General features: G+C 40.9%; 1 protein-coding gene across 2 annotated transcripts in view; it reads right to left on the bottom strand.

The window, feature by feature from the left end:
* Positions 1-2,727: 2,727 nt before the first annotated feature.
* Positions 2,728-25,454, bottom strand: part of LOC110509937 (gamma-aminobutyric acid receptor subunit beta-4) — a 48,994-nt gene continuing 26,267 nt past the window's right edge. The window contains exons 5-10 of one of the 2 annotated variants that reach the window (XM_036967856.2): positions 20,903-20,985; positions 12,403-12,540; positions 11,000-11,152; positions 10,346-10,602; positions 9,626-9,715; positions 2,728-9,271 (exon numbers count right to left, since the gene is read on the bottom strand). In XM_036967856.2, the coding sequence (XP_036823751.1) occupies positions 8,918-9,271; positions 9,626-9,715; positions 10,346-10,602; positions 11,000-11,152; positions 12,403-12,540; positions 20,903-20,985 (1,075 nt within the window). In that variant the 3' untranslated portion in view covers positions 2,728-8,917. The remainder of the gene's footprint in view (positions 9,272-9,625; positions 9,716-10,345; positions 10,603-10,999; positions 11,153-12,402; positions 12,541-20,902; positions 20,986-25,454) is intronic. The other variant, XM_036967859.2, reaches the window with a different exon arrangement.

The following is a 25,454-nucleotide window of genomic DNA, read 5'->3' as shown; positions in this document are numbered from 1 at the left end:
CACATTGTATTGGATAAAAGAGCTGTGTCTTAATATTTTATTTGACACATTCCGTCTCCACACCCCCTCATTTCTCCACTCTCTCTGCTCAACCCCAAAACAGGAACTCCAAAGGCAAAACATTTCAAAATGGATGGACATCCCTGAGTGAAGTGACCTCTCCCTCTGAGAGACAAGATACACCACGGCCAAAATCAGAACATTGATTCTCCAAAGGAAAAAGCAACAAGGACATGTATTCAGAAAGTCACAAGTTAGAAAATAGGTTTTTACTGAGAAGATTTTGATATCTAATTTGATACGAAGGTTATTTAAAAGACCATAGTTAGCAACGTGTGTTATCAATAATTGGGAGTTGGGGATACGACTGTAGATATGAAGTCGTAATTTTCTCTCCCACTACTATAGCACATTCCAGAGAAGCATGACGAGTCCTTTGGAAGTCTTGAATATTTCTGGCCTCTAACAAGATATGTCATTCCCTGGAGCAGTTTTCCAAGTCTATTTATAAGTCAACGGACAGCAAAGATCTGTCTCCATGAGATATTTGAATAGATGATAATCGGTGGCTTTTTCAAGCAAATTGTGCTTTGTGCTTTGCAACAATGCAGGTGTGCTTTACATCAGGGGTAGACTGGGATCAAAACTCGGCCCTGGCATTTCTAACACACCGGACCATTTTTTTGTTGAGGCCTCGACACCTCAACACTCCTCAAAGCCCACATCATCAGCCAGATAATTATAATTTTGCGGGGGAAGAAAATTACGTTTGACAGGCCCACTGGGCTAAAAACAGACCAGCCCATTTGGCATTTGTCCGAAATGCCAGATGGCCAGTCTGCCCGAGCTTTACATTTTAAGCAAACAGCTCCATTCATCACATATGATCGCATGATAGTGTCAGGCCAATGATGAGCACAGTTTCTAATCCATTGTCATGATATTGTCATCATGTATACAACTATACACTGAGTATACCAAACATTAGGAACACCTTCCTAATATTGAGTTGCATTCGTCAGGGCATGGACTCGATAAGGTGTTGAAAGCATTCCACAGGGATGCTGGCCCATGTCAATTCCAATGCTACCAACAGTAGTGTCAAGTTGGCTGGATGTCCTTTGGGTGGTGGACCATTCTTTATACACATGAGAAACTGTTGAGCGTGAAAAACCCAGCAGCGTTGCACTTCTTGACACAAACCGGTGCGCCTGGCACCTACTACCATACCCCATTCAAATGCACTTACATTTTTTTGTCTTGCCCATTCACCCTCTGAATGGCACACATACACAATCCATGTCACAATTGTCTCAAGGCTTAAAAATCTGTCTTTAACCCGTCTCCTCCCATTCATCTACATTGATTGAAGTGGATTTAACAAGTGACATCAACAAGGGATCATACATTTTCACCTGGATTCACCTGGTCAGTCTGTGTCATGGAAATAACTGGTGTTCTTAATGTTTTGTATGCTCTGTGTACGTGTGTCCACCAATGGTAGAACAATAGTTTTTTACATATAATTTTGTAAAAATTGGATATTACCACTCAACCCCAGACCGTGCAGGGTTATGGTTAGCTTTGGTTATGACACAATAGATCAAAATACATCACTGCAGTAGAAAGTGTAAGCCATGAAGCTAAAGCATCCTCTGCTTTCTGACCCTTTTCTGCGTTGTTTCCCTCAGTGGAGCAGTCATCAATTTCTGGCCCATGTTAATGCACCCTTTCAATATTTGATGTTTTTATATGGAGTGCTGACAATAGAACATGGAAATGGAGGGCACATTTTGCCGATCTAGTTCAATGGCTCTGCATCCATATTCTTAACAGAGCAATGCACTCCAATCCTCTGAGTGCTTCTCCTCTACTGGGGCCATTTTCAAAGTTTAGAGGCTCTGTGTGTTTGTGAATGAGAATCTTTGTCTCATGTAAGTATCAATGTGCTAGCTTCACAAGACACTGGCCACATGCTCTTTGTCCTCAACAATCTCTCAAATACCTTCACCACTCTAGATACACCAACACAGGGAACAGGACTTTGCTGCTGTTTAATTACTTGTAACTTTTATTTTATATTACATATTTTTTATATTTTCCTTCTTAACTTCTTAAAGGGTTAAGGCCTTTGTAAGTAAGCATTTCACTGTTGTCTTCAGCGCATGTGACTAATAAAACTTGATTTGGAAACTGAACCAGAGAACACAAAATGATCTTAAGGATCAGAGACAACAGTTAGTGCTAGGTGTCTACCTTAAAGTCTCCACCTCGCTTCACTCAGAGTTTGATGTTTGGCCAACATTGGGTACGAGGGTTAAGCAGTGCTATGGCTTGAGTTGAATAAGGGGCAAACATCACACTTCTCAGTAGGAGTCACTTTGTGTCTTTATTCAGGAAATAGGCCATGAATGGAGGTATCCTCTCATTAATGTGTCATGGTTGTAATCTAATTGAAATCTCCCTTGTCTTTTCTTTGACTTGTCCTCAAGTCTGTCTTCATATCCCAACAGCCCTTATGAGAAAGCAACACACCAACAAACAGGTGAAACCTCCCACGACAGCTTGGAAATGCAACTTATGACATTTTTCAATCTATTTTTTTGCAACTGAGTATTTTATTTACCTTTTGGGGACTAACACAATAAAATAAATTCATCAAAATGTAAATTAAACAATAAATATTAGTCCTCAAAGGGCAAACGAAAAGACATTGTCATTATTTACTGTATAAGCCTTTATTAGTCAAAAGTCAGTTGTTTGAATGATAACCATTTTTATACCACATACTTTTAACACCTTGTATTTTGCTCAAACACCTAAAAAAAGCTGATTGACACTATAACATTAATTGGCATAGACAAAAAAGGAAATACGACTTCATATTATAGAAATGTTAGAAAAATACCCCAAATGAAATAAAACACCTCATTAGATAACTGACCAAAATAAAGAGCTCAATGAGAACAAAACAATTACAGTACAAAAACTAAATGCATTTTACTTCCAGGGCAGGTTGCAAGTAGAAATACGTTTCCTTTTTATGAGAAAACCACAACTACAGTAATAATAACAATCCAAAATGCAACAAAATACAGCCAATTACAAAAAAAATATATAAAAAAATAACAATAATAATACTGATTAAAATCTTTCAAATAGATGAGGGTCGTTGGCCTTTAAATTTCTTTAGCCAATTTTTTACAGAATTTTTCCCCTAGCTATCTGTTTTGCAAGTATGTTTTCCCTGGTAAAATCTCCTTGAAAGAGGGAGGTATACTGATGTATAATTGGGACTCAGCACAACCTCCTGCAAGTATCATCATAATCAGCAGCAGACCAGAACCCCCCAGTCCAGAGGCAACTCATTTAAGAGAAACGGCTGGGAATACCCACTCAGCATGCAATCCCATGGCTTAAATTCAGATGCTACTGGTGAGCTTCCTTTACATCCTTTGTAGCTGGAGGGTGATTGATGTTAGTGCTAAAGCTAAACTTGATAAAACTACAGTTTGTACTTGGTGTATCGATTCCAAATTGTATGTGCTACACATTAAGTAAAAATGATAGATAGGTACATATTATTCATGTTGACCATGAATCATATAATGTACATTCTGTTTTTTAGTTTTTCTCCAGTTTTATTGAATGTATAGTTTGTTTTACAGTGTTTTGTCGAGCTGGCTGTGAAACAAGTGCAACTAGAGCATGTAAACACTGGGTCCTTCCTTTCCTGGCTGTGAGAATGAAACTGATGAACAGTGTGGAATAGAAAAATATGAAAATAAACCTTTCCAAACTTAGGTCATGCAAAACAAAACCTTTATATTCTCTTAAAATGTACTTTTTTTTAGGTTTTGTTTGCAGAAATATGCCAATGCTATAGAAGCTGTCCATGCCATTAGCAGTGAAACTAGCTGCTTTTATGAACGTCCCTGTTTTTTTTTTGTTGTTCATGCATTAAGAAATATTAAGCGAAAGACAACATATTTACAGTACAATTCACATGTAATTACACATATACACAAGAGGCAAGAAAATTCCCATTGGAATGAGTTCAACAGTTTCTTTGTACCTCCACTACTCCTTGTACATTAATGTGTCAACAAAATAGATGTGGCATAAGCAAAATAAATCATCACATGAAAAATGTGTTTCCTCCAAGCTTTCAAAAAACATGCACGTGGTTTACAGATAGTAGGTGTGAGTTCAATGTAATGAGGATATTTACGGCACGCATGCAAGGGTTTCCATACGGACCAATCATTAGTTATTTTCTGTCAAATTCAAACATGTTTTACTGTATGTGTGAAGAAAAAAAAGAAATGCATGAGCTATCTAGTGCATTTAAGTGAAATTCAGATCAAATGGATTATTTGGATTATTTCCAATCAAAAGGGCAAAATCTTCTACCTTTACTTGATATGTTCACTATGCCGTTTAAATGCAAACGCTAAGCTAGTACATCTTCCCCGAAATTGTTTGTTGAGTTGGAAAGCTTTATGTATTTTCTTCTTCTTTTTCAAAGCTTTGTATAGTATGCTTTTGTAAGACTTGTTTGGCACTTTAAACAATTCAATTCATTGTATTGCCATTGAACATTTTCACAAAATGACTTTCTTGGCCAATTGGGGGTGGGGAGGTGTATCTACACTGAACAAAAACGTAAACGTAACATGTAAAGTGTTTGTCCCATGTTTCATGAGCTGAAATAACACATTTCATGAACTGAAATAAAAGATCCCAGAAATGTTCCATACGCACTAAAAAAACGTATTTCCCTCAAATGTTGTGCACAAATTTGTTTACATCCCTTTTAGTGAGCATTTATTTTTTGCCAAGATAATCCATCAACCTGACAGGTGTAGCATATCAAGAAGCTGATTTAACAGCATGATCATTACACAGGTGCACCTTGTGCTGGGGTCAATAAAAGGCCACTCTAAAATGTGCAGTTTTGTTACACAACACAATGCCACAGATGTCTCAAGTTTTGAGGGAGCATGCAATTGGCATGCTGCCTGCAGGAATGTCCACCAGAGCTGTTGCCAGAGAATTTAATGTTAATTTCTCTACCATAAGCCGCCTCCAACCTTGCTTTAGAGAATTTGGCAGTAGGTCCAACTGGCCTCACAAATGCAGACCACGTGTATGGCGTTGTTTGGGCGAGTGGTTTGCTGTTAACATTGTGAACAGAGTGCCCCATAGTGGCGGTGGGGTTATAGTATGGGCAGGCATAAGCTATGGACAATGAACACAATTGCATTTTACAGATGGCAATTTGAATGCACAGAGATACTGTGACAAGATCCTTTTTTAAGGTATCTGTGTCTAACAGATGTATATCTGTATTTCCAGTAGATAGAATAGGGCTTAATGCATTTATTTCAATTGACTGATATCCTTATATGAATGTAACTCAGTAAAATCTTAGAAATTGTTGCATGTTGGGTCTATATTTGTGTTCAGTATAGCATGACGTTTGATATCCAGTGGGCTCCATCCATCCAGCCCTTAACACACAATAGGTGGGAAAAATGTGTAGTGCTCGTATTGACCACTGAGAGATGAAAATCAATAGAGCTCAACATTTTATCTACAGGCTGTGGACAATAACAAAATAACAAAAACTGCAAGATGGTGCCAGATCTAGATGCTTTCTGTCTAAGATCTGTTTGGACATCTGAGGCTACTCTGACGATATGATCAGATCTTTCGATGTCTCCAATGAGAAATTAAGGACAAAGTGAACAATATCTTACAGTAAATGCAACATGGCACTGGGTTCATTCTGAAGGCTAAAGCCTATACAATGCCATCTTAACCATGACACAATCCATGTTAAAACCATTCATGGGAATCCTAACGACACTATCAAACCTACATCCTTATATGTGACACCACAGGGGTCGTTTGCCAAAAGGAGATGTATGGTTACAACAACAGTTATATCATGTTTATGAAGTATTATGTAGACTAATCTGACATAGATCAATAGGGTGCAGAAGCTCCTTCAAATCTGACGCCAGGTTCCTGAGTAACGGCGAGTGACGTCATACTTCGGCCTCCTACAGATTAGTATCATCCACTGATTCTGCTTTAGATTAAACAGAAACGCCCCTTTTTAACCTTTAGTACCTGTACTGCTTCATTTTCTGCTGTAGTATAACCTGGCACTGCAGGTTAGATTTAGTGCAAACTCTGGTTACTTTCTCTCAAATGTGTTGCAGAGGCTAATCGTCATCGGTGGCACAACTACCACTGTGACAGGTAGAATATTGGAGTGGCATCCAACCATATAGATCCTATAATTTTTTAAATAATTCCTAATTCTATGCATCGAATTTACTGGGGTGAAAAGTGTCAAGATCCAAGATCTCGTCTCTGCTCCATACTGCAGATGTAGGATCTTAATTTGATCACATGAGAACTTTCCTGCAGTGTGTGTAGTGTATTTGAGGTTTAAAAAGACTCCGGAAGTTTGTCATTTCAATTTAGAAATTTCAGACTTGATTTTCCCTTCTGAAAAATGTATCAACCCCTACAAAAATGTCCATTAATTATAATCCACATTATAATTCACATTTCCTATTGCTGCAGGATTTTTTTCCTGCTGTAGCAAACAGACTCAAATGAAGATCATATCTTATCGTATCCTGTCTGTCTGGTGCCAGCCCGGCAAGGGGATGGAGACGTTGGAGAGAGAAGCTCTTGGAACTTAGGGGAGCCCATCAGTGAGCTCTGAGGAGATTAGTCACTGCAATGTGCAAGGCACTAACTGTGATGCTCTCAACATTTTCTCCTCTCCAATCCTCTGGAATGTCCAAAGGACACCCCATCTATTTTTTTTGGCTACCTCTGTATCTGATCTGTGATCTGTGACCTCGGTCATCCAGTGCCATTTGACTATCATGCAAACCCAGTAGGTTCTGATTCAACAATGCTCTAGATGTTTCAGTCATAACCACATTTACAATACAACTTTAATGTCCATAGTTACAGCCAACAACAGAAATGTGTCTTCTGCTCTCTTCATTTAAATCTTGGAGGAATCTTAAAGGAATTTGTCATTCCCTAGCATGAATATCAAATGCACTGCACTTCATTGCATTGTTGAATCAAGGCGATACTAGTTTGAACATGGAGATAGTCTGTAAATGCCTGTTTTAATGTATGAATGCATTTGCTCTCCTCTTCACTCTAGACAGAACCAAATAATGAAAAAAAAGGTATTGTTTTTATCCTGTAAAGTTACAGTTTGGATCAACATGGCATCAACCCTGCAGTGGACATATCATTGGTTAGTGGATCTGAGCCGATGGAAATTAGTGACTTTAAGAGCAAAATCAAAAAATTGAATGGGGATTATAGGCCTTTTTGGTTGTCTCTTTAGTTCATGGCTATTTATCACACATCTTGTCTTGCCTCTAGAAACTTAAAACCCTTTCTTCAGATTCTAATGATGTTTCTGATCTTCTGGGTTTGATCATCCGTGACATTTGAAGGGTGGGTGGGTCTGCAGTGTTTTCAGAGGTACCGAGTGTGAGAGGTTGAGTTTTTTGCTAATCCCGCCCCCCTGCTACAACCCTTAAATAAATAGAGTCAATTTGAATTTAAGACAGGCATGTTTCATAGGAACTATAATATCAGTACCCAACATTCTAAGGGTGATTTCTTTTTTTTTTTTTTACAGTGAGAGTAGTTCAACAACAGGTCACACAATGCGATGAAATGTTGATTTCAATATCAAACAAATAAACAATGGCGATATCTCTTTTTAATGCACAGTATTTTTTCTCACATCTTTATAGTGGAATAACTTTAAATAATTCACTATAGTTGTCTTTCCTTCCTTACAGAACACAAATCTGGATATGAGGCAATGAATACTGTATCTACAGATGAATCAAGCACAGGAAGTTAAAGAAAGAGTACAATTATATTTTCCAACTATGTCCTTGAGGATACTGGATGACAAAATGTACTGTATATGTCTATTTCTCAAACAAAATGAGTAATTCATACCTGTGAGTCTTTTTATAATAATGCGCTAACTCTAGAACAAGTGACACTCTCCCAAAAACACAATATTTTCAAGTAAAAAAAGAAATACAATAATCATCATATTTGTAACCATAATGAAAACACCCCAAAGAACTGCTCTAAAAACAAACATGAGAAGAGAAATTAAGATCAGTTTGCACTGACTCTGGACAGGAACACAGTGTTCTAACATCCCATCCTGATGGGCCCCAATGTAGACCAGCATTGTACCAGAGCTGATGTCCCATAAAGAGAACAATGTCACTCGAAATAATCCAAGGAACGACACATAATCCAAACAAGGTTGCTGTACAGAGTAGAAGTGGAGAATTCCTGCATGTTATCCATGGGAGATGGGGGGGGGGGGGGGGGGGGGGTAAAGCTGGATATAAGGGACTCTGCCGATGCCTGAACACACAATCCACCTCTGATTTGATGAGCTGCAGTAGAGGACGCTGATTACAGAGTATCAATAAAAAGCCAATGAGACTCTGAGACATCTCTTCTCTCAAGAGCTTTTGCTTTCTTTTTAGCAAAAATATCATGCAGTCTTTAGTTCCAAAATCCCCCAAAGGGATTTGATGGTTGTTAGTTAGTTCGTTTGTTTGTTTGCTTCAGGAGAAATTTCAAAAGGCTTGAAATGTTTCTCTTGCAATTATTCTTAAACATTCAAGTCATTGTAATAATGCTTTATACAGGAGAAAAGTCCTTCAGATTTACACACACACACACACGTGTATATAGAAATATAATATATAGAAATATGCATATACATATGTATCAACTTGTACATGTGTATACATATTTTCAACTGTATCAAAGCCAATTTAATGTGCTCTCAAAATATGGCCCATGATTCCTAGTGGGATGCACATCAATTCACATAGTACAACCAGTAGATTAGGTTGAAAAATCCAAACATGATGGGGAAAAGGACCCGGGACCATTTGTCAATGGTGCTGACATCTGCCAGATTAGGGATTTTCAGCTTGAGTTTGGAGGAGCGCCGTCGTAGCCGACAGTTGGCCCTGCTGCGCATGGCGCTGCGGTCCAGTGAGTGGTGGCTGAAGCCGTCGCGGGGAGCCATGGGCTTCCTGAACTGGACCCCGGAGCTGTCGAATGACATCACTGAATTCCGGGAGTCACTGACACTACTTCCCACATCTGACGGCATCACCTCATTATTCATCTCCAATGTGGTGAGCAGGATGTTCCCATAAGCATCCACCTTGGAGGACAGAGGAGGGGAGAGGGAGAATGTCAAGGAGAAGCAGAACACGGTGACATTACCCCAAACTGCCCTAATAATAATAATCTACACGCACCCACCCATTTCATTTTCATTTCCAATTTTCAAGCTAAAGCAAATGTAATGATGATGTGGAAGGAAATGTAATCTTTTCATGCCTCTTTAAAGAATTCATGCACTTTTCCCATTTTCTCCCTTATAGCTGATGCCTTACGGTGCTTTTTCACTGAGAGTAAATTGACACAAATTAATTGCCATCATTCTATCAACCATTTTATCAGACCTCTATTAGGCTGCAGTCCCACAGCTCATATGATTTCTAAATGCATGTACCCCAACTTTTCTTTGCTCCTCGAGGTACAGATTTCTTCTCTGTGTATATGACCTGAGGGTGTTGGTTTGAAACGGCGTGGCAATGGAGTCCTTGCAATGAAAAAAACATTTATTCAACATTAAACGCCTATAAAACACTGACAATTAAGCACATCTTAAAAATACAGGATGCATAAACATAAGGTTAACAAGAACAACTTTGCATAAGCATGGCATGTCATATTTCAGACACAGAGACAAGGGGCTTCATTCAGTCGGACTGTTTTAGCATTTTCCCCTGAATACTAATGTTTCTGCCTGCATACCCATTAAAATTTGTCAAAAGTGGGTGAATGTTGGTAAAAATGCAACTCCCAGGACAGCACAGACTGAATCAAGTCCACAGCCAAAACAAAGACAACAAACCTGAGAGGAGAATGGGAATGTAGTTAAATGAACAGCTACAGTATATCTCAATGCCAAAAAACAATGATCATTAAAATCAAAGAGTCAGTGCTGGAGAAAAAGCAATGGAGGATGGCTGTTGTATATGTATCTGGTGGAGGTGGCATCTTCAGGTTTGTGAAAGTACCGTCTTACGTCAAACCAACATAAAGGAATGCGTATTTTGCAGTCTTGTGATGTCTGTGCTAGGGATTCTCTAAAAAACAAACAATGACTGTTTTACACTAGGATTCTGATTCTGATACAGAGAGAAAGAAGGAAGCTGAAGATGCAAACCTGTTCCCTCAGGCGCTTCTCTTCGTATCGCGGCCGCTCGTTGTTGGTTTTGTTCAGCCGCTCGTGGATTTTCTTCTGTTGCTGGGGGCCCCGGCCAAAGAACACGTAGTTTACGAAGGCATATTCGAGCAGGGCCAGGAACACAAACACAAAACAGCCCATGAGGTAGACGTCGATGGCTTTCACGTACGGGATCTTTGGGAGGGTCTCCCTAAGGTGGGTGTTAATGGTTGTCATGGTGAGCACCGTTGTAACACCTGGAAATTGCAAACACAAACATAAATACATTATTATTAGATATAAAATCAGTAGTCCTCACCATTAAAGTAAAATATTTGGTGCAAAGTGCAAGGTAATGATTTTGAGTGGGAAGTTTGTGCGCCTCTAAACATTGTTTGACAAGTTGCTCCTGCTGGGTAGACTTTCTGTTTTCAATGGAAAGTGCAAATTATGAGTGGTAGTAATGGCTACTTTTTGTAAGTGGGAGATTGTCACTAATCTGTTTATGGCGATTCAAAATTGTGCTTTGCGTAGCATTTTGTACGGCAACATGTTAGAGCAAACTTGTGAGAAACGTTGAAGACAACCTTGCCCACTGTGTTCACTGAGAATACATTGTGTTGCTGAAACACTGCAGTGGAGATGGAGTCTTACCCAGGGCCACCCGAGCTGCAGAGGCATCGTAGTTGATCCAGAAGGAGACCCAGGAGAGGATGGTGATCAGGATGGAGGGCATGTATGTCTGCAGGATGAAGTAGCCTATGTTCCTTTTAATCCTGAAACTTAACGACAGCCTGGGATAGGAACCTTTCCCAGAGAACAGGAGAGAAGGAGAGAGGATGGAGTGATGGAGTGATTGAGAGGGGCAGAGGAAACACATCAGTGCAGAAAAGGATGAACCGCTGGCACAATTTATGAGTTCCAAAGTCTGCACTTTGACAATGCGCGGGCTAGTCATTTCTCCATTCGTTCAGACTGAGCACTTCATTTCCCCAAAGCAATGGATTTCTTTCCAGGGACAAGTTCGATTCCAATTAAACATGGCAGAAAGTCGCAAGCACAGCAGATTTTTCTGCAAGCCCCCCATCTCAGCAGGCAGCTCCAGTATCCCTCTGAGAATTGTCATGGAGAGCTGCTGTGTTTTTCTCTGTTTAGCACTTTCTCTGTCCTCTAAATATCACCAAAAGGGGATTTAAAAAGGCCCGTAATTGGAGAGCATGTCTTCTCACTACTTAAGTGAGGAGGAGGAACCCACATGAGACTGTGATGTAGCTAGTGGGGTGAACCTATGGCGCTTAACATTAATGCATGTTGCAGATAAAAATGTCAGCTCGTTATGATGAGACATTAATTGGTTGCATCGAATCTATTGATTATTCAAACAAGCTCAACAACAAGTTGTTAATGAGAAAGATAGATTCCCCTGTGGCTTTGACTTTCCCCTACTTCAGCGAGAGAGAAATGTTTACCGCTATGAATGCATAACTAATTCCCTCAAGGGAGTTTGTATGACCACTTTATCAAAATGAGAGAAAGGGCCTAAGATAGTCATGATGGTTTTAATTTGAAAGGCAATCGACTGTGTGCTACACACAATGAAAAATGACCCTTTCGTTTCCCTGGTCTGGTAAATCTTTTAATGAATCAATATCCGGGCATACATATTTTATTCCTTTCTGCTATACCTCGTGAATATAAATAAACAAGTGCACACACAAGGGCAAGACTACTTAAAGACTAGACTACTAAATTAACTCAAGTTAACTGTCACATGGAGATGACTTTAAATATTCTGCAGGAAACGTTCTCTGAAGTGTTAAGCAGGTAGTTGGAAGTGCTACCCATTGGAATAACATTAATAACACAAAACAGTGAGTGGAACTGGACTGACAGTTTAACTAATCCTACAAGCAAGCCTACATTCTATCATTGTTAAGTTGAAAAATAACTAACGTGTACATACAGGACCATTAAAATGGATTTCTGCATATTTCTTAGAATGTATTGTTATGGCATTACTACTCCTTCAGCACAGATATGAGGCGTGGAGGCCTTACCTGTGGTAAACCTGACCTCCCTGGACACCAGGCGAAGTGCTACGATGGAGAACTGAGGAAGCTCCAGCTTATCCACCCCCGTCACCGCAGTGTCACCTCCGTGCCAGTAGAAAACAATGTCGTCTGTGGTGTACCCATCTGTCTCAGGTTACAGAGAATGGGTGGAGGGGATTTGAGGAGAATGAACAGGTTCAGTACTGGTAGAATATCTCACCTTTGACATTAGGGAAGCAGAATGGACCAAAGCAGAGGAGAATAAGCCTTCAGTCCCTTGGTAACATGGTCACTCACTTAGCTAAACTGTATGACAACAAATCAAAATATATTTGTCACATGTGCCGAATAGAACAGGTGTAGACTTTACTTTGAAAGGCTTTACTTATGAGCCCGTTCCCAACAATGCAGAGATGAAAAGCAAGAATAATTTGCTAAAAATAAAAAATGAAATAGTAACACAATAAAATAAACACAGAGCTACATACAAGGAGCACCGGTACCGAGTCAATGTGCAGGGTTACAAGGTAGTTGAGGTAATTGAGATAATATGTACATGTAGATAGAGGTAAAAGTGACTAGGTAATCAGGATAGATAATAAAAAGTGTGTCCATGTGTGAGTGTGTGTGTGGCGTCAATGTGCATGTGTGTGTGTGTTTTGTGTGAGCGTATGTAGTGTGTGTGTGTGTGTTGGAGTGTTAGTGTAATATGTTGTGAGTGTGTGGGTAGTCCTGTGATTGTGCATAGAGCTGGTGCAAGAGAGTCAGTGCAAATACAAAGGGGGTCAATGCAAATAGTCAGGGTAGCCATTTGATTAACTGTTCAGCAGTCTCCGTTTCCTATATTCCACGATCAGCTCTTTCATCTTGCTGACGTTGAGGAAGAGGTTGTTGTCCTGGCACCACACTCCCAGGTCTCTGACGTCCTCCCTGTAGGCGGTCTCATTGTTGTTGGTGATCAGGCCTACACACCGTCGTGTTGTCGGCAAACTTAACAATGGTGATGTATTCGTTTGCGGCCACACAGTCTTGGGTAAACAGGGTGTACAGGAGGGGACTAAGCACGTACCTCTGATGGGCCTGCGTGTTGAGGGTTAGCGTGGCACATGTGTTGTTGCCCACCCCCACCACTTGCCTGTCAAAGCATTTTATGGCTACAGATGTGAGTGCTAAGGGGCAATAGTCATTTAGACAGGTTACCTTGGCATTCTTGGGCACAGGTACTATGATGGTCTGCTTGAATCATGTAGGTATTAGAGATTGGGTCAGGGAGAGGTTGAAAATGCCAGTGAAGACACTTGCCAGCTGGTCAGCGCATGCTCAGAGTATGCGTCCTGGTAATTTGTCTGGCACTGCAGCCTTGTGAATGCTAAACCTAAAGGTCTAACTCACATTGGCTACTGAGAGCGTGATCACACAGTCATCTGGAACAGCTGGTGCTCTCATGCATAGTTCAGAGTTGCTAGCCTCGAAGCGAGCATAGAAGGCATTTAGCTTGTCTGGTAGCCTCATCACTGGGCAGCTTAATCCGGGTTTCCCTAATCCGTGATAGTTTGCAAACCCTGCCACATCCAATGAGCGTCAGAGCTGGCGTAGTACGATTCGATCTTAGTCATGTATTGACGCTTTTCCTGTTTGTTGGAGGCCGTAGCGGGATTTCTTATAATCGTCCGGATTAGTGTCCCACTCCTTGAAAGCGTCAGCTCTTTAGCACAGTGCGGATGTTGCCTGTAATCCATGGCTTCTGGTTGGGATATGTATGTACGGTCACTATGGGGACGACGTCGTCGAAGCACATAGTCATGTGGTAAACTCCTCAATACCATCGGATGAATCACAGAATATATTCCAGTTTGTGCAAGCGAAACAATTCTGTAGCTAGGCATTTGCTTCATCGGTACACTTCTGTATTGAGTAAGTCACTGGTACTTCCTGTTTGAGTTTTTCATTGTAAGCAGGAATCAGGGGGATAGAGTTATGGTCAGATTAGCCCATAGAAACACACTGAATAACAGATGAATCTAGGGAAAAACCGACAGTAAAACATTTAATCAAAAGGAAGTATGTTTTGAACTATGTGTCCTATATCTGAGAGATACAAAAAAGCTCAGATTTTATTGTTATTTTTTTTACTGTGGAATTACCTGTAGAATTTTGACGTGGAAATACCCTATTCACTTCCATTCATTTTTTGGCCCAGTAACGGATTACCTCCATCGTGTCTGTGAGAGTCCCATCTTTCCATAGAGTGGTCATATCAATTTCAAGACCGTTTGGACGCTACAGAGGTTACCATGAGAAGACTGATTTTTGAGATGTCTCCTGGTATGACAATCACCGTTGTAGCTCTGCCACCTTCCACCAGAGATTTGGAAGGCCGACATTTATGGATGTGGTGGATTGAGACGCAGCCCATGCAAAACAGATATCTCTAGCTTGAAGAGACAGACTTTGACGTGGATTTATTTGAATTATTATGCCTCGAACGGTGCATGGGGGGGCCTGAGGCGGAGAAGTACTTTTAACATTTTATATATACACTGCTCAAAAAACAAAGGGAACACTTAAACAACACAATGTAACTCCAAGTCAATCACACTTCTGTGAAATCAAACTGTCAACTTAGGAAGCAACACTGATTGACAATAAATTTCACATGCTGTTGTGCAAATGGAATAGACAACAGGTGGAAATTATAGGCAATTAGCAAGACACCCCCAAAAAAGGAGTGGTTCTGCAGGTGGTGACCACAGACCACTTCTCAGTTCCTATGCTTCCTGGCTGATGTTTTGGTCACTTTTGAATGCTGGCGGTGCTTTCACTCTAGTGGTAGTATGAGACGGAGTCTACAACCCACACAAGTGGCTCAGGTAGTGCAGCTCATCCAGGATGGCACATCAATGCGAGCTGTGGCAAGAAGGTTTGCTGTGTCTGTCAACGTAGTGTCCAGAGCATGGAGGCGCTACCAGGAGACAGGCCAGTACATCAGGAGACGTGGAGGAGGCCGTAGGAGGGCAACAACCCAGTAGCAGGACCGCTTCCTCCGCCTTTGTGCAAGGAGGAGCAGGAGGAGCACTGCCAGAGCCCTGCAAAATGACCTCCAGCAGGCCATAAATGTGCATGTGTCTGCTCAAACGGTCAGAAACAGACTCCATGAGGGTGGTATGAGGTCCCGACGTCCACAGGTGGGGGTTGTGCTTACAGCTCAACACCGTACAGGACATTTGGCATTTGCCAGAGAACACCAAGATTGGCAAATTCGCCACTGGCGCCCTGTGCTCTTCACAGATGAAAGCAGGTTCACACTGAGCACGTGACAGACGTGACAGAGTCTGGACACGCCGTGGAGAACGTTCTGCTGCCTGCAACATCCTCCAGCATGACCGGTTTGGCGGTGGGTCAGTCATGGTGTGGGGTGGCATTTCTTTGGGGAGCCGCACAGCCCTCCAAGTGCTCGCCAGAGCTAGCCTGACTGCCATTAGATACCGAGATGAGATCCTCAGACCCCTTGTGACACCATATGCTGGTGCGGTTGGCCCTGGGTTCCTCCTAATTAAAGACAATGCTAGACCTCATGTGGCTGGAGTGTGTCAGCAGTTCCTGCAAGAGGAAGGCATTGATGCTATGGACCACCCGTTCCCCAGACCTGAATCCAATTGAGCACATCTGGGACATGATGTCTCGCTCCATCCACCAATGCCACGTTGCACCACAGACTGTCCAGGAGTTGGCGGATGCTTTAGTCCAGGTCTGGGAGGAGATCCCTCAGGAGACCATCCGCCACCTCATCAGGAGCATGCCCAGGCATTGTAAGGAGGTCATACAGGCACGTGGAGGCCACACCCACTACTGAGCCTCATTTTGACTTGTTTTAAGGACATTCCATCAAAGTTGGATCAGCCTGTAGTGTGGTTTTCCACTTTAATTTTGAGTGTGACTCCAAATCCAGACCTCCATGGGTTGATACATTTGATTTCCATTGATAATTTGTGTGATTTTGTTGTCAGCACATTCAACTATGTAAAGAAAAAAGTATTTAATAAGAATATTTAATTCATTCAGATCTAGGATGTGTTATTTTAGTGTTCCCTTTATTTTTTGAGCAATATATATATATATATATATACACAGTTCCTTGAGAAAGTATTCGGCCCCCTTGAACTTTGCGTCCTTTTGCCACATTTCAGGCTTCAAAACATAAAGATATAAAACTGTATTTTTTTGTGAAGAATCAACAACAAGTGGGACACAATCATGAAGTGGAACGACATTTATTGGATATTTCAAACTTTTTTAACAAATCAAAAACTGAAAAATTGGGCGTGCAAAATTATTCAGCCCCCTTAAGTTAATACTTTGTAGCGCCACCTTTTGCTGCGATTACAGCTGTAAGTCGCTTGGGGTATGTCTCTATCAATTTTGCACATCGAGAGACTGAATTTTTTTCCCATTCCTCCTTGCAAAACAGCTCGAGCTCAGTGAGGTTGGATGGAGAGCATTTGTGAACAGCAGTTTTCAGTTCTTTCCACAGATTCTCGATTGGATTCAGGTCTGGACTTTGACTTGGCCATTCTAACACCTGGATATGTTTATTTTTGAACCATTCCATTGTAGATTTTGCTTTATGTTTTGGATCATTGTCTTGTTGGAAGACAAATCTCCGTCCCAGTCTCAGGTCTTTTGCAGACTCCATCAGGTTCTTCCAGAATGGTCCTGTATTTGGCTCCATCCATCTTCCCATCAATTTTATCCATCTTCCCTGTCCCTGCTGAAGAAAAGCAGGCCCAAACCATGATGCTGCCACCACCATGTTTGACAGTGGGGATGGTGTGTTCAGCTGTGTTGCTTTTACGCCAAACATAACGTTTTGCATTGTTGCCAAAAAGGTCAATTTTGGTTTCATCTGACCAGAGCACCTTCTTCCACATGTTTGGTGTGTCTCCCAGGTGGCTTGTGGCAAACTTTAAACGACACTTTTTATGGATATCTTTAAGAAATGGCTTTCTTCTTGCCACTCTTCCATAAAGGCCAGATTTGTGCAATATACGACTGATTGTTGTCCTATGGACAGAGTCTCCCACCTCAGCTGTAGATCTCTGCAGTTCATCCAGAGTGATCATGGGCCTCTTGGCTGCATCTCTGATCAATCTTCTCCTTGTATGAGCTGAAAGTTTAGAGGGACGGCCAGGTCTTGGTAGATTTGCAGTGGTCTGATACTCCTTCCATTTCAATATTATCGCTTGCACAGTGCTCCTTGGGATGTTTAAAGCTTAGGAAATCTTTTTGTATCCAAATCCGGCTTTAAACTTCTTCACAACAGTATCTCGGACCTGCCTGGTGTGTTCCTTGTTCTTCATGATGCTCTCTGCGCTTTTAACGGACATCTGAGACTATCACAGTGCAGGTGCATTTATACGGAGACTTGATTACACACAGGTGGATTGTATTTATCATCATTAGTCATTTAGGTCAACATTGGATCATTCAGAGATCCTCACTGAACTTCTGGAGAGAGTTTGCTGCACTGAAAGTAAAGGGGCTGAATAATTTTGCACACCCAATTTTTCAGTTTTTGATTTGTTAAAAAAGTTTAAAATATCCAATAAATGTCGTTCCACTTCATGATTTTGTCCCACTTGTTGTTGATTCTTCACAAAAAAATACAGTTTTATATCTTTATGTTTGAAGCCTGAAATGTGGCAAAAGGTCGCAAAGTTCAAGGGGGCCGAATACTTTCGCAAGGCACTGTATATACACACATATATATATATACACACACATATATATACACACACACACATATATACACACACACACATATATACACACACACACACATATACACACACACACACATATACACACACACACACACACACACACACACACACACACACACTATCATCAATATACACATTAGGCCCCTTGATGATGTGTGGCTTGAGGCAATTGGCTCTACTGCCTATGGTGAGTCCACCAGTGTCTCCAGGGCTCCATCACAATGCCAGTGGAATCAAAGTGAGAAGTATGAGATAGATTTACAGTGCATTCGGAAGTATTCAGACCCCTTGACTTTTTCCACATTTTGTTATGTTATTCTAAAATGGATTAAATTGTTTTTTCCCCTCATCAATCTACACACAATACTCCATAATGGAAAAGCAAAAAAAGTTTTTTAGAAATGTTTGCACATTTATTACCAATAAAAAACGGAAATACCACATTTAAATAAGAATTCAGACCCTTTACTCAGTACTTTGCTCAAGCACCTTAGGCAGCAATTACAGCATCGAGTCTACTTGGGTATGACGCTACAAGCTTTGCACACCTGTATTTGGGGAGTTTCTCCCATTCTTCTCTGCACATCCTGTCAAGCTCTGTCAGGTTGGATGGGGAGCGTTGCTGCACAGCTATTCTCAGGTCTCTCCAGAGATGTTCGATCAGGTTCAAGTTGGGCCACTCAAGGACATTCAGAGACTTGTCCTGAAGCCACTCCTGCGTTGTCTTGGCTGTGCGCTTAGGGTCGTTGAACCTTCGCCCCAGTATGAGGTCCTGGGCACTCTGGAGCAGGTTTTCATCAAGGATATATCTGTACTTTTCTCCTTTCATCTTTGCCTCTATCCTGACTAGTCTCCCAGTCCCTGCCACTGAAAAACATCCCCACAGCATGATGCTTCACCATAGGGATGGCGCCGGGTTTCCTCCAGACGTGATGCTTCAGAGAATCTTGTTTCTCATGGTCTGAGAGTCTTTAGGTGCCTTTTGACAAACTCCAAGTGGGCTGTCATTTTACTGAGGAGTGGCTTCTGTCTGGCCACTCTACAATAACGGTCTGATTGGTGGAGAGCTGCAGAGATGGTTGTCCTTCTGGAAGTTTCTCCCATCTTCACAGAGGAACTCTAAAGCTCTGTCAGAGTGACCATCGGATTTTTGGTCACCTCCCTGACCAAGGCCATTCTCCCCCGATTGCTCGGGCGGCCAGCTCTAGGAAGAGCCTTGGAGGCCACTGTGTTCTTGGGGACCTTCAATGCTGCAGAAATTTTTTGGTACCATTCCCCGGATCTGTGCCTCGACACAATCCTGTCTCTGAGCTCGACGGACAATTCCTTCAACCTTGTGGCTTGGTTTTTGCTCTGACATGCACTGTCAAATGTGGTACTTTATATAAACAGGTGTGTGCCTTTCCAAATCATGTCCAATCAATTGAATGTACCACATATTTAGAAGCATACTCAAAATCATATCAACATGGCAATTATTGTGGACCGTTTACCACAGTGTAGTAAGCTATAAACAGCTGTACCGTTATCCTGAATTGTAATTGTATGCCCTCATAATTTGCGTGGATGAAATTTGGAGACCCAAGCTACAGGCTTCTGTACAATTTGTATCATGTTTAATATCAGCCACTATCGGGAGTCACCGTAAGTAATACCCACATACATTTATAACTGTCACTTTAGTGTTAGTTTCCTTCAATTTGTTGCCAACATTTTGTATCATTCCATTCCGTTTCCCTTTCTTTCCTCTGGCATGTCTGTGTCGTTGTTCCTGAGGGTCGCTAGCATTAGTAGATCATATTAGGTGTATTCTAGTGAGTTTGTTGACAAAATTCTACTTAAAAGGTCCTTGAGTGGCCCAAGTATTTAAAGGGATGGCTTAAGATAATTGTACTGAAAACCCTATTGAATGAAAACTGCACAAGAAAAGCTACATCAGAAACACCCGGGAGTCTAAGCTACATCAGAATCACCCGGAAGTCTAAGCTACATCAGAATCACCCGGGAGTCTAAGCTACATCAGAATCACCCGGGAGTCTAAGCTACATCAGAATCACCCGGGAGTCTAAGCTACATCAGAATCACCAGGGAGTCTAAGCTACATCAGAATCACCAGGGAGTCTAAGCTACATCAGAATCACCAGGGAGTCTAAGCTACATCAGGATCACCAGGGAGTCTAAGCTACATCAGAATCACCAGGTAGTCTAAGTTAGAGGGTGACGTTAGACTGTATGGAGAATTATGGTCGAATTACTTGGGTTTCATCTCTCAGTAACACCTCAAGCCTGCAGGCATAACACATTATAATGCAGTTAAAATGCATTGTAAGACTTCTCGTTTCAGAAAATATGTGAATTACACATCTGCAACCTATACTGCAAAAGGTTAAATTGCAAATATGTTTTGTAAATATTGACAGAAACAACATGAAATAAACAACATGAAATTCAATAGGCTACTAGAGACATACAGTACCGTATGACAGGTCTAAAGGTTGGCTTTTATTTTAAATGTATAGAGAGACTTGAGATAAAAAAAAATTAAACACTAACTGTCTGGGATCATGGGCTGTCCCTAGCTGTGTTATCCAGTGAAAGTGGCAGGGTGACATTCCTACTGAGATCCCTGAGAAGCCCAGGCAGACAGTTGTGAGAGGGGGAGGGGGTGTTACTTAGCCAGAGTGGGGAGGAATGGGGGTGAAGACGTTTGTATTAAGTCCACCTACAGCTTTCGATTTCCAGGGTGCAGTTCTGTTCGTCGAGCGGGTACCTCCTCAAGTCCATCATGCAAGCTGCTGTGGTGGTTATTCTGGAAAAAAAAGGAGAGCAGAGACATAGAGTGTGAGAGAAAAGGGGGGTAGAGAGAACCGCTGTTACCTTGGTAACCTTTAAGAAATTGTAGCTTAGCCTTGACTGCACGATGTGAATCTTTAAATGAGTAATGTTAGGCAGTTGTCTCGTATTGAAAAAAGGAAAAAAGGAAATGCAATCATTGGCAGTCTAGTGTTGCATACAGACCTGTCCAAGGTCTATTTCTTAGGAGCGAGGGATGAGAAAAGAAGGGGGAAGGAGAGAAAGATACATGTGGGTTCGTTTCTCATAATCTGGCCAACTGTTTGAGACCTTCCATAATAGCCGTGGTCAGCTCTTTATGAATTTTAAATGAATGAAATAGCAGAAGGTGAGGTTGTTGGGAATGTGTTCTGACTGAGGCAAGTGTATTCCAAATAGAGAGAAGTTGTAATACAAAACGAATGTGTCTCAGTGAGCAGCATTTTTGTGCTCACATAGGTCTTATGACAGCCCTAATCTATGTTGTGAATGCAACCTCATGCACTGGAGATATTAGCTTCATATTTACACTTCCACCCATAGAAGAAACACAATGAATGAATTCAAACTGTTAAACCACTAACTTCAAACAAAACCATAGGTACATCCTAAGTGTTTCATGTAAACATCTAATTCATTCAAGCCCCAAAGCCAACAACCAAATGCAGAAAGTCAAATATAGCAAGCTTGTTTTATTCCTATGGGATACATTGAATCAGCTGAACATTTTTGTAAAATGTTAGCACCTGTGCATTGAGTATGTGCTTTAATCTCACACTAAATTGTGATTGACTGCTATATATAAATATATTCATTAAATTCAATTCCAATAAATCCAGAAGCCTAGGAAAATCCCACGGGTTACAGATGATTTGTGTGTGATATGTTTACCAGTGCAGCACATTTTAATAATTACATCTGCTCTGTTAAATCATACGAGCTTTCGCCTGTTTTCAGGCTTCTGGTTTAAATGAAATACGGAGCTCACTGTTTTGCCTGAATGGAAAAAGTAACTGAGTTACAACTCATCACCTCTGTGTGTTAGATGGACTGCCCATTCACAGAGAGAGTTTGATAGGTACACAGTTTGTGTGTTTTAGGAGGCGAAGGAGAGTGGTGGGGAAGTTCACCCTTTACAACAGCCTATTTTACATTTGGGATCCATAATTTAAGATGCCTAAATCCATGCCGTCTTCTAGGTTGCTGGACAATTCAGCATTTAGCAAGAGGTTTGTAGTGTGCAGGCTAATACAAGCCACTACAACTACTGTCAAACACAAGTGTATAGAGTGCAAAAGAAAAACAATGTGGAGTGTTTTCTGCAGGGGCTATACAACCATGATGAAAACAGAACACAGTTCCATACAGTAAGTCACCTTTTGTGATGACATACTTTTTGACTATCTTCACTTTGTTGTGTTAAGGCATGATGCCGTAGCAAAGGTATTCTGACTCTCCCCAAGGCCCATCACACCATAACCTCATCATCACTCCCCTCCGGCTATATCATAGACGAAGGGCATTTCACTCTGCACTGCATATTGTTTTCTATCTCACAGCTTTACTGTACATGACTCCTGTAAAGCAAAGAAACAAAGCCTGTGACCCCTGGGGCTCCGGCTGCTGTGTTGCTTTGAAAGGGCCCCAAGATGCTCCTCTCCCCCCAGCAGCCCCCCAGTCATCTGGGTGGGTCCCTGTGAGAACCTCACTGCAGACTCACTGTCTGGGCTGGTTCATTGATGAAACTGGGACATTGTGGTGATGAGGGATTATAAGGTTTTTTGTTGCCTTTTTCTGGGGCACAGAATTCTGGATGGGAAGTGCGCCACCTCCTCCTCCTCCTCACATCCCAGCAAAACAAAATAGCCAGGAATAAGTGGTGTGCTATATTTGTTTGTCTCGTGCAGTACAATAGTGACTACTACATCCGTTCTGTTGCACAATAAAAACATTGTTCTGTCCCTGTGTCATGCCTGCTGAAAACAGTCCAGGCTTATTCTGTAAAAGAAGCTCACATGTCAATCAATCAAATTAACAAGAAAGTATGCTTTTTTTTACGTCTTCCTGTGAAAGGTAAAGGGGTCATGGTCTTTACGATAAATCATAGAGGCTCACCTCACCCCAAATCTAATTCATTACATGTTCATCTCGCTTATCAAAATTAAGAGAACCAATCAATACATTTCCTCAATAACATTTTATTTTTCAAATGATCTTTCTCAAAAAGTTTATATATTGTCCTAAAAAATAATCTGTACTCTTAATACCTCCCCACCCCATCTCATTTATTTTGTTGATTTGAATTTAAAATGTGGCAATCCCCATGACCCCAGGTTTGAACAGCACTGCCCTATAGTCCCTCTGTACTCTACACAGGATTCTGTCCTCACTTTATGATTCTTTCCTCAATTCATTCCTCCACCTTTTCACCAACTCCCTCTGGGCAGCAGGAGAAGCTGCTACCACTTCCAACCCTCCATCCCTCGCTCCCCTGCACCCACAGCTGATTCCACCAAGAGACATATTAAGTAAGCATTTACCTGCCCATTAGTTCCCCCTCTCACTTCCAAACATCATCAAACTCTCTCATTAATACGAAAGTCCCCACATTAAAAAATACTACAGTTATATTTATATAGAATACAAACAGTACTTACTATAGAATTATGTAGTAAACTGTAGAATACAGTACAGTAAATAGTACAGTAAATACTACAGAAATGTCTGCAAAAACACTATACTCTGCAAAAACACGACAGTAATTACTATAGTACAGTGCCTTCAGACCTCTTGACTTTTCCCACATTTTGTTGTGCTACAGTCTGAATTTAGAATTAATTCAATTTAGATTTAAATTGTCACTGGGCTACACACAATACCCAATAATGTCAAAGTGGAATATATATATATTTTTTACACAAATTCATAAAAAATGATAAGCGGAAATGTCTTGAGTCAATAAGTATTCAACCTCTTTGTTATGGCAAGCCTAAATAAGTTCAGGAGTAAAAATGTGCTTAACGAGTCAATAATAAGTTGCATGGTCTCACTCAGTGTGCAGCAACAGTGTTTAACATGATTTTTGAATGACTACCTCATCTCTGTACGTCACAGATATAATTATCTGCAAGGTCACTCAGTCGAGCACTGAATTTCAAACACAGATTCAACCACAAAGACCAGAGAGGTTTTCCAATGCCTTGCAAAGAACCTTTTGGTGGATGGGTAAAAAAAAGCAGACATTGAATATGGCGAAGTCATTAATTCAACTTTGGATGGTGTATTCATACAATCAGTACACCCAGTCACTACAAAGATACAGGCGTCCTTCCTAACTTCCCGGAGAGGAATGAAACCACTCAGGGATTTCTCCATGAATGAAGCCAATGGTGACTTTAAATCAGGTACAGACTTTAATGGCGGTGATCGGAGATAACTGATGATGGATCAACAACACTGTAGTTACTCCACAATACAGGCCTGAATGACATATTGAAAATGAGGAAATATTCCAAAACATGCATCCTGCTTGCAATAAGGCACTAAAGTAAAACTGCAAAAAGATATGGCAAAGAAATTAACTTTATGTACTGAAAAGTTGATGTTCTGATTACAAAATATTATGTTTGGGGCAAATCCAACACAATACGTCGCTGAGCACCACTCGTCATATTTTTAAGAATGGTGATGGCTGCATCATGTTATGGGTATGCTTGTCATCGGCAAGGACTAGGGAGTTTCTGGGGGGCTAAAAATAAACAGAATAGAGGTAAGCACAGGCACAATCCTAGAGGAAATGCCTGGTTCACTCTACTTTCCTACAGACAAATTCAACTTTTAGCAGGACAATAACCTAAAACACAAGGCTAAATATACACTGGAGTTGCTTACCAAAATGTCATTGAATGTTCCTGAGTGGCCTAGTTGCAGTTTGACTTAAATCGGCTTGAAAATCTATGGCAGACATGAAAATGGCTGTCTAGCAATGATCAACAACCAACTTGACAGAGCATGAAGAATTTTAAAAAGAACAATGTGCAAATATTGTACAATCCAGGGGCGTAAAGCTCTTAGAGACTTACCCAGAAATACTCACAGCTGTAATCGCTGCCAAAGGTGATTCGAACATGTATTAACTCAGGGAGTGAATACTTATGTAATCAAGATATATTATTATATGTTTTTATTTAAATTTGATGTTAGAATTCTTCTTCCACTTTGTCAGTTCAGATTATTTTGTGTAGATCAGTGACAGAGAATTACTATTAAATACATTTCATCCCACCTTGTAACACACATTTTTTGGGAATAAATCAAGGGGTGTGAATACTTTCTGAAGACACTGTATATAGTACAGTATTTAATTTGCATATAGCCCGCCCTTCCCACTCCCCAATATACCAATTTGTGCCACACATAAGTGAGAATCCTACATGCCAAGTATAG

Source organism: Oncorhynchus mykiss, chromosome 29, assembly GCF_057628025.1.
Source record: "Oncorhynchus mykiss isolate SJ-2025 chromosome 29, ASM5762802v1, whole genome shotgun sequence".
In the NCBI taxonomy this organism is placed as follows: domain Eukaryota; kingdom Metazoa; phylum Chordata; class Actinopteri; order Salmoniformes; family Salmonidae; genus Oncorhynchus; species Oncorhynchus mykiss.
The sequence above is the reverse complement of the archived record's forward strand: the minus strand, read 5'-3'. Positions and strand labels throughout refer to the sequence as shown.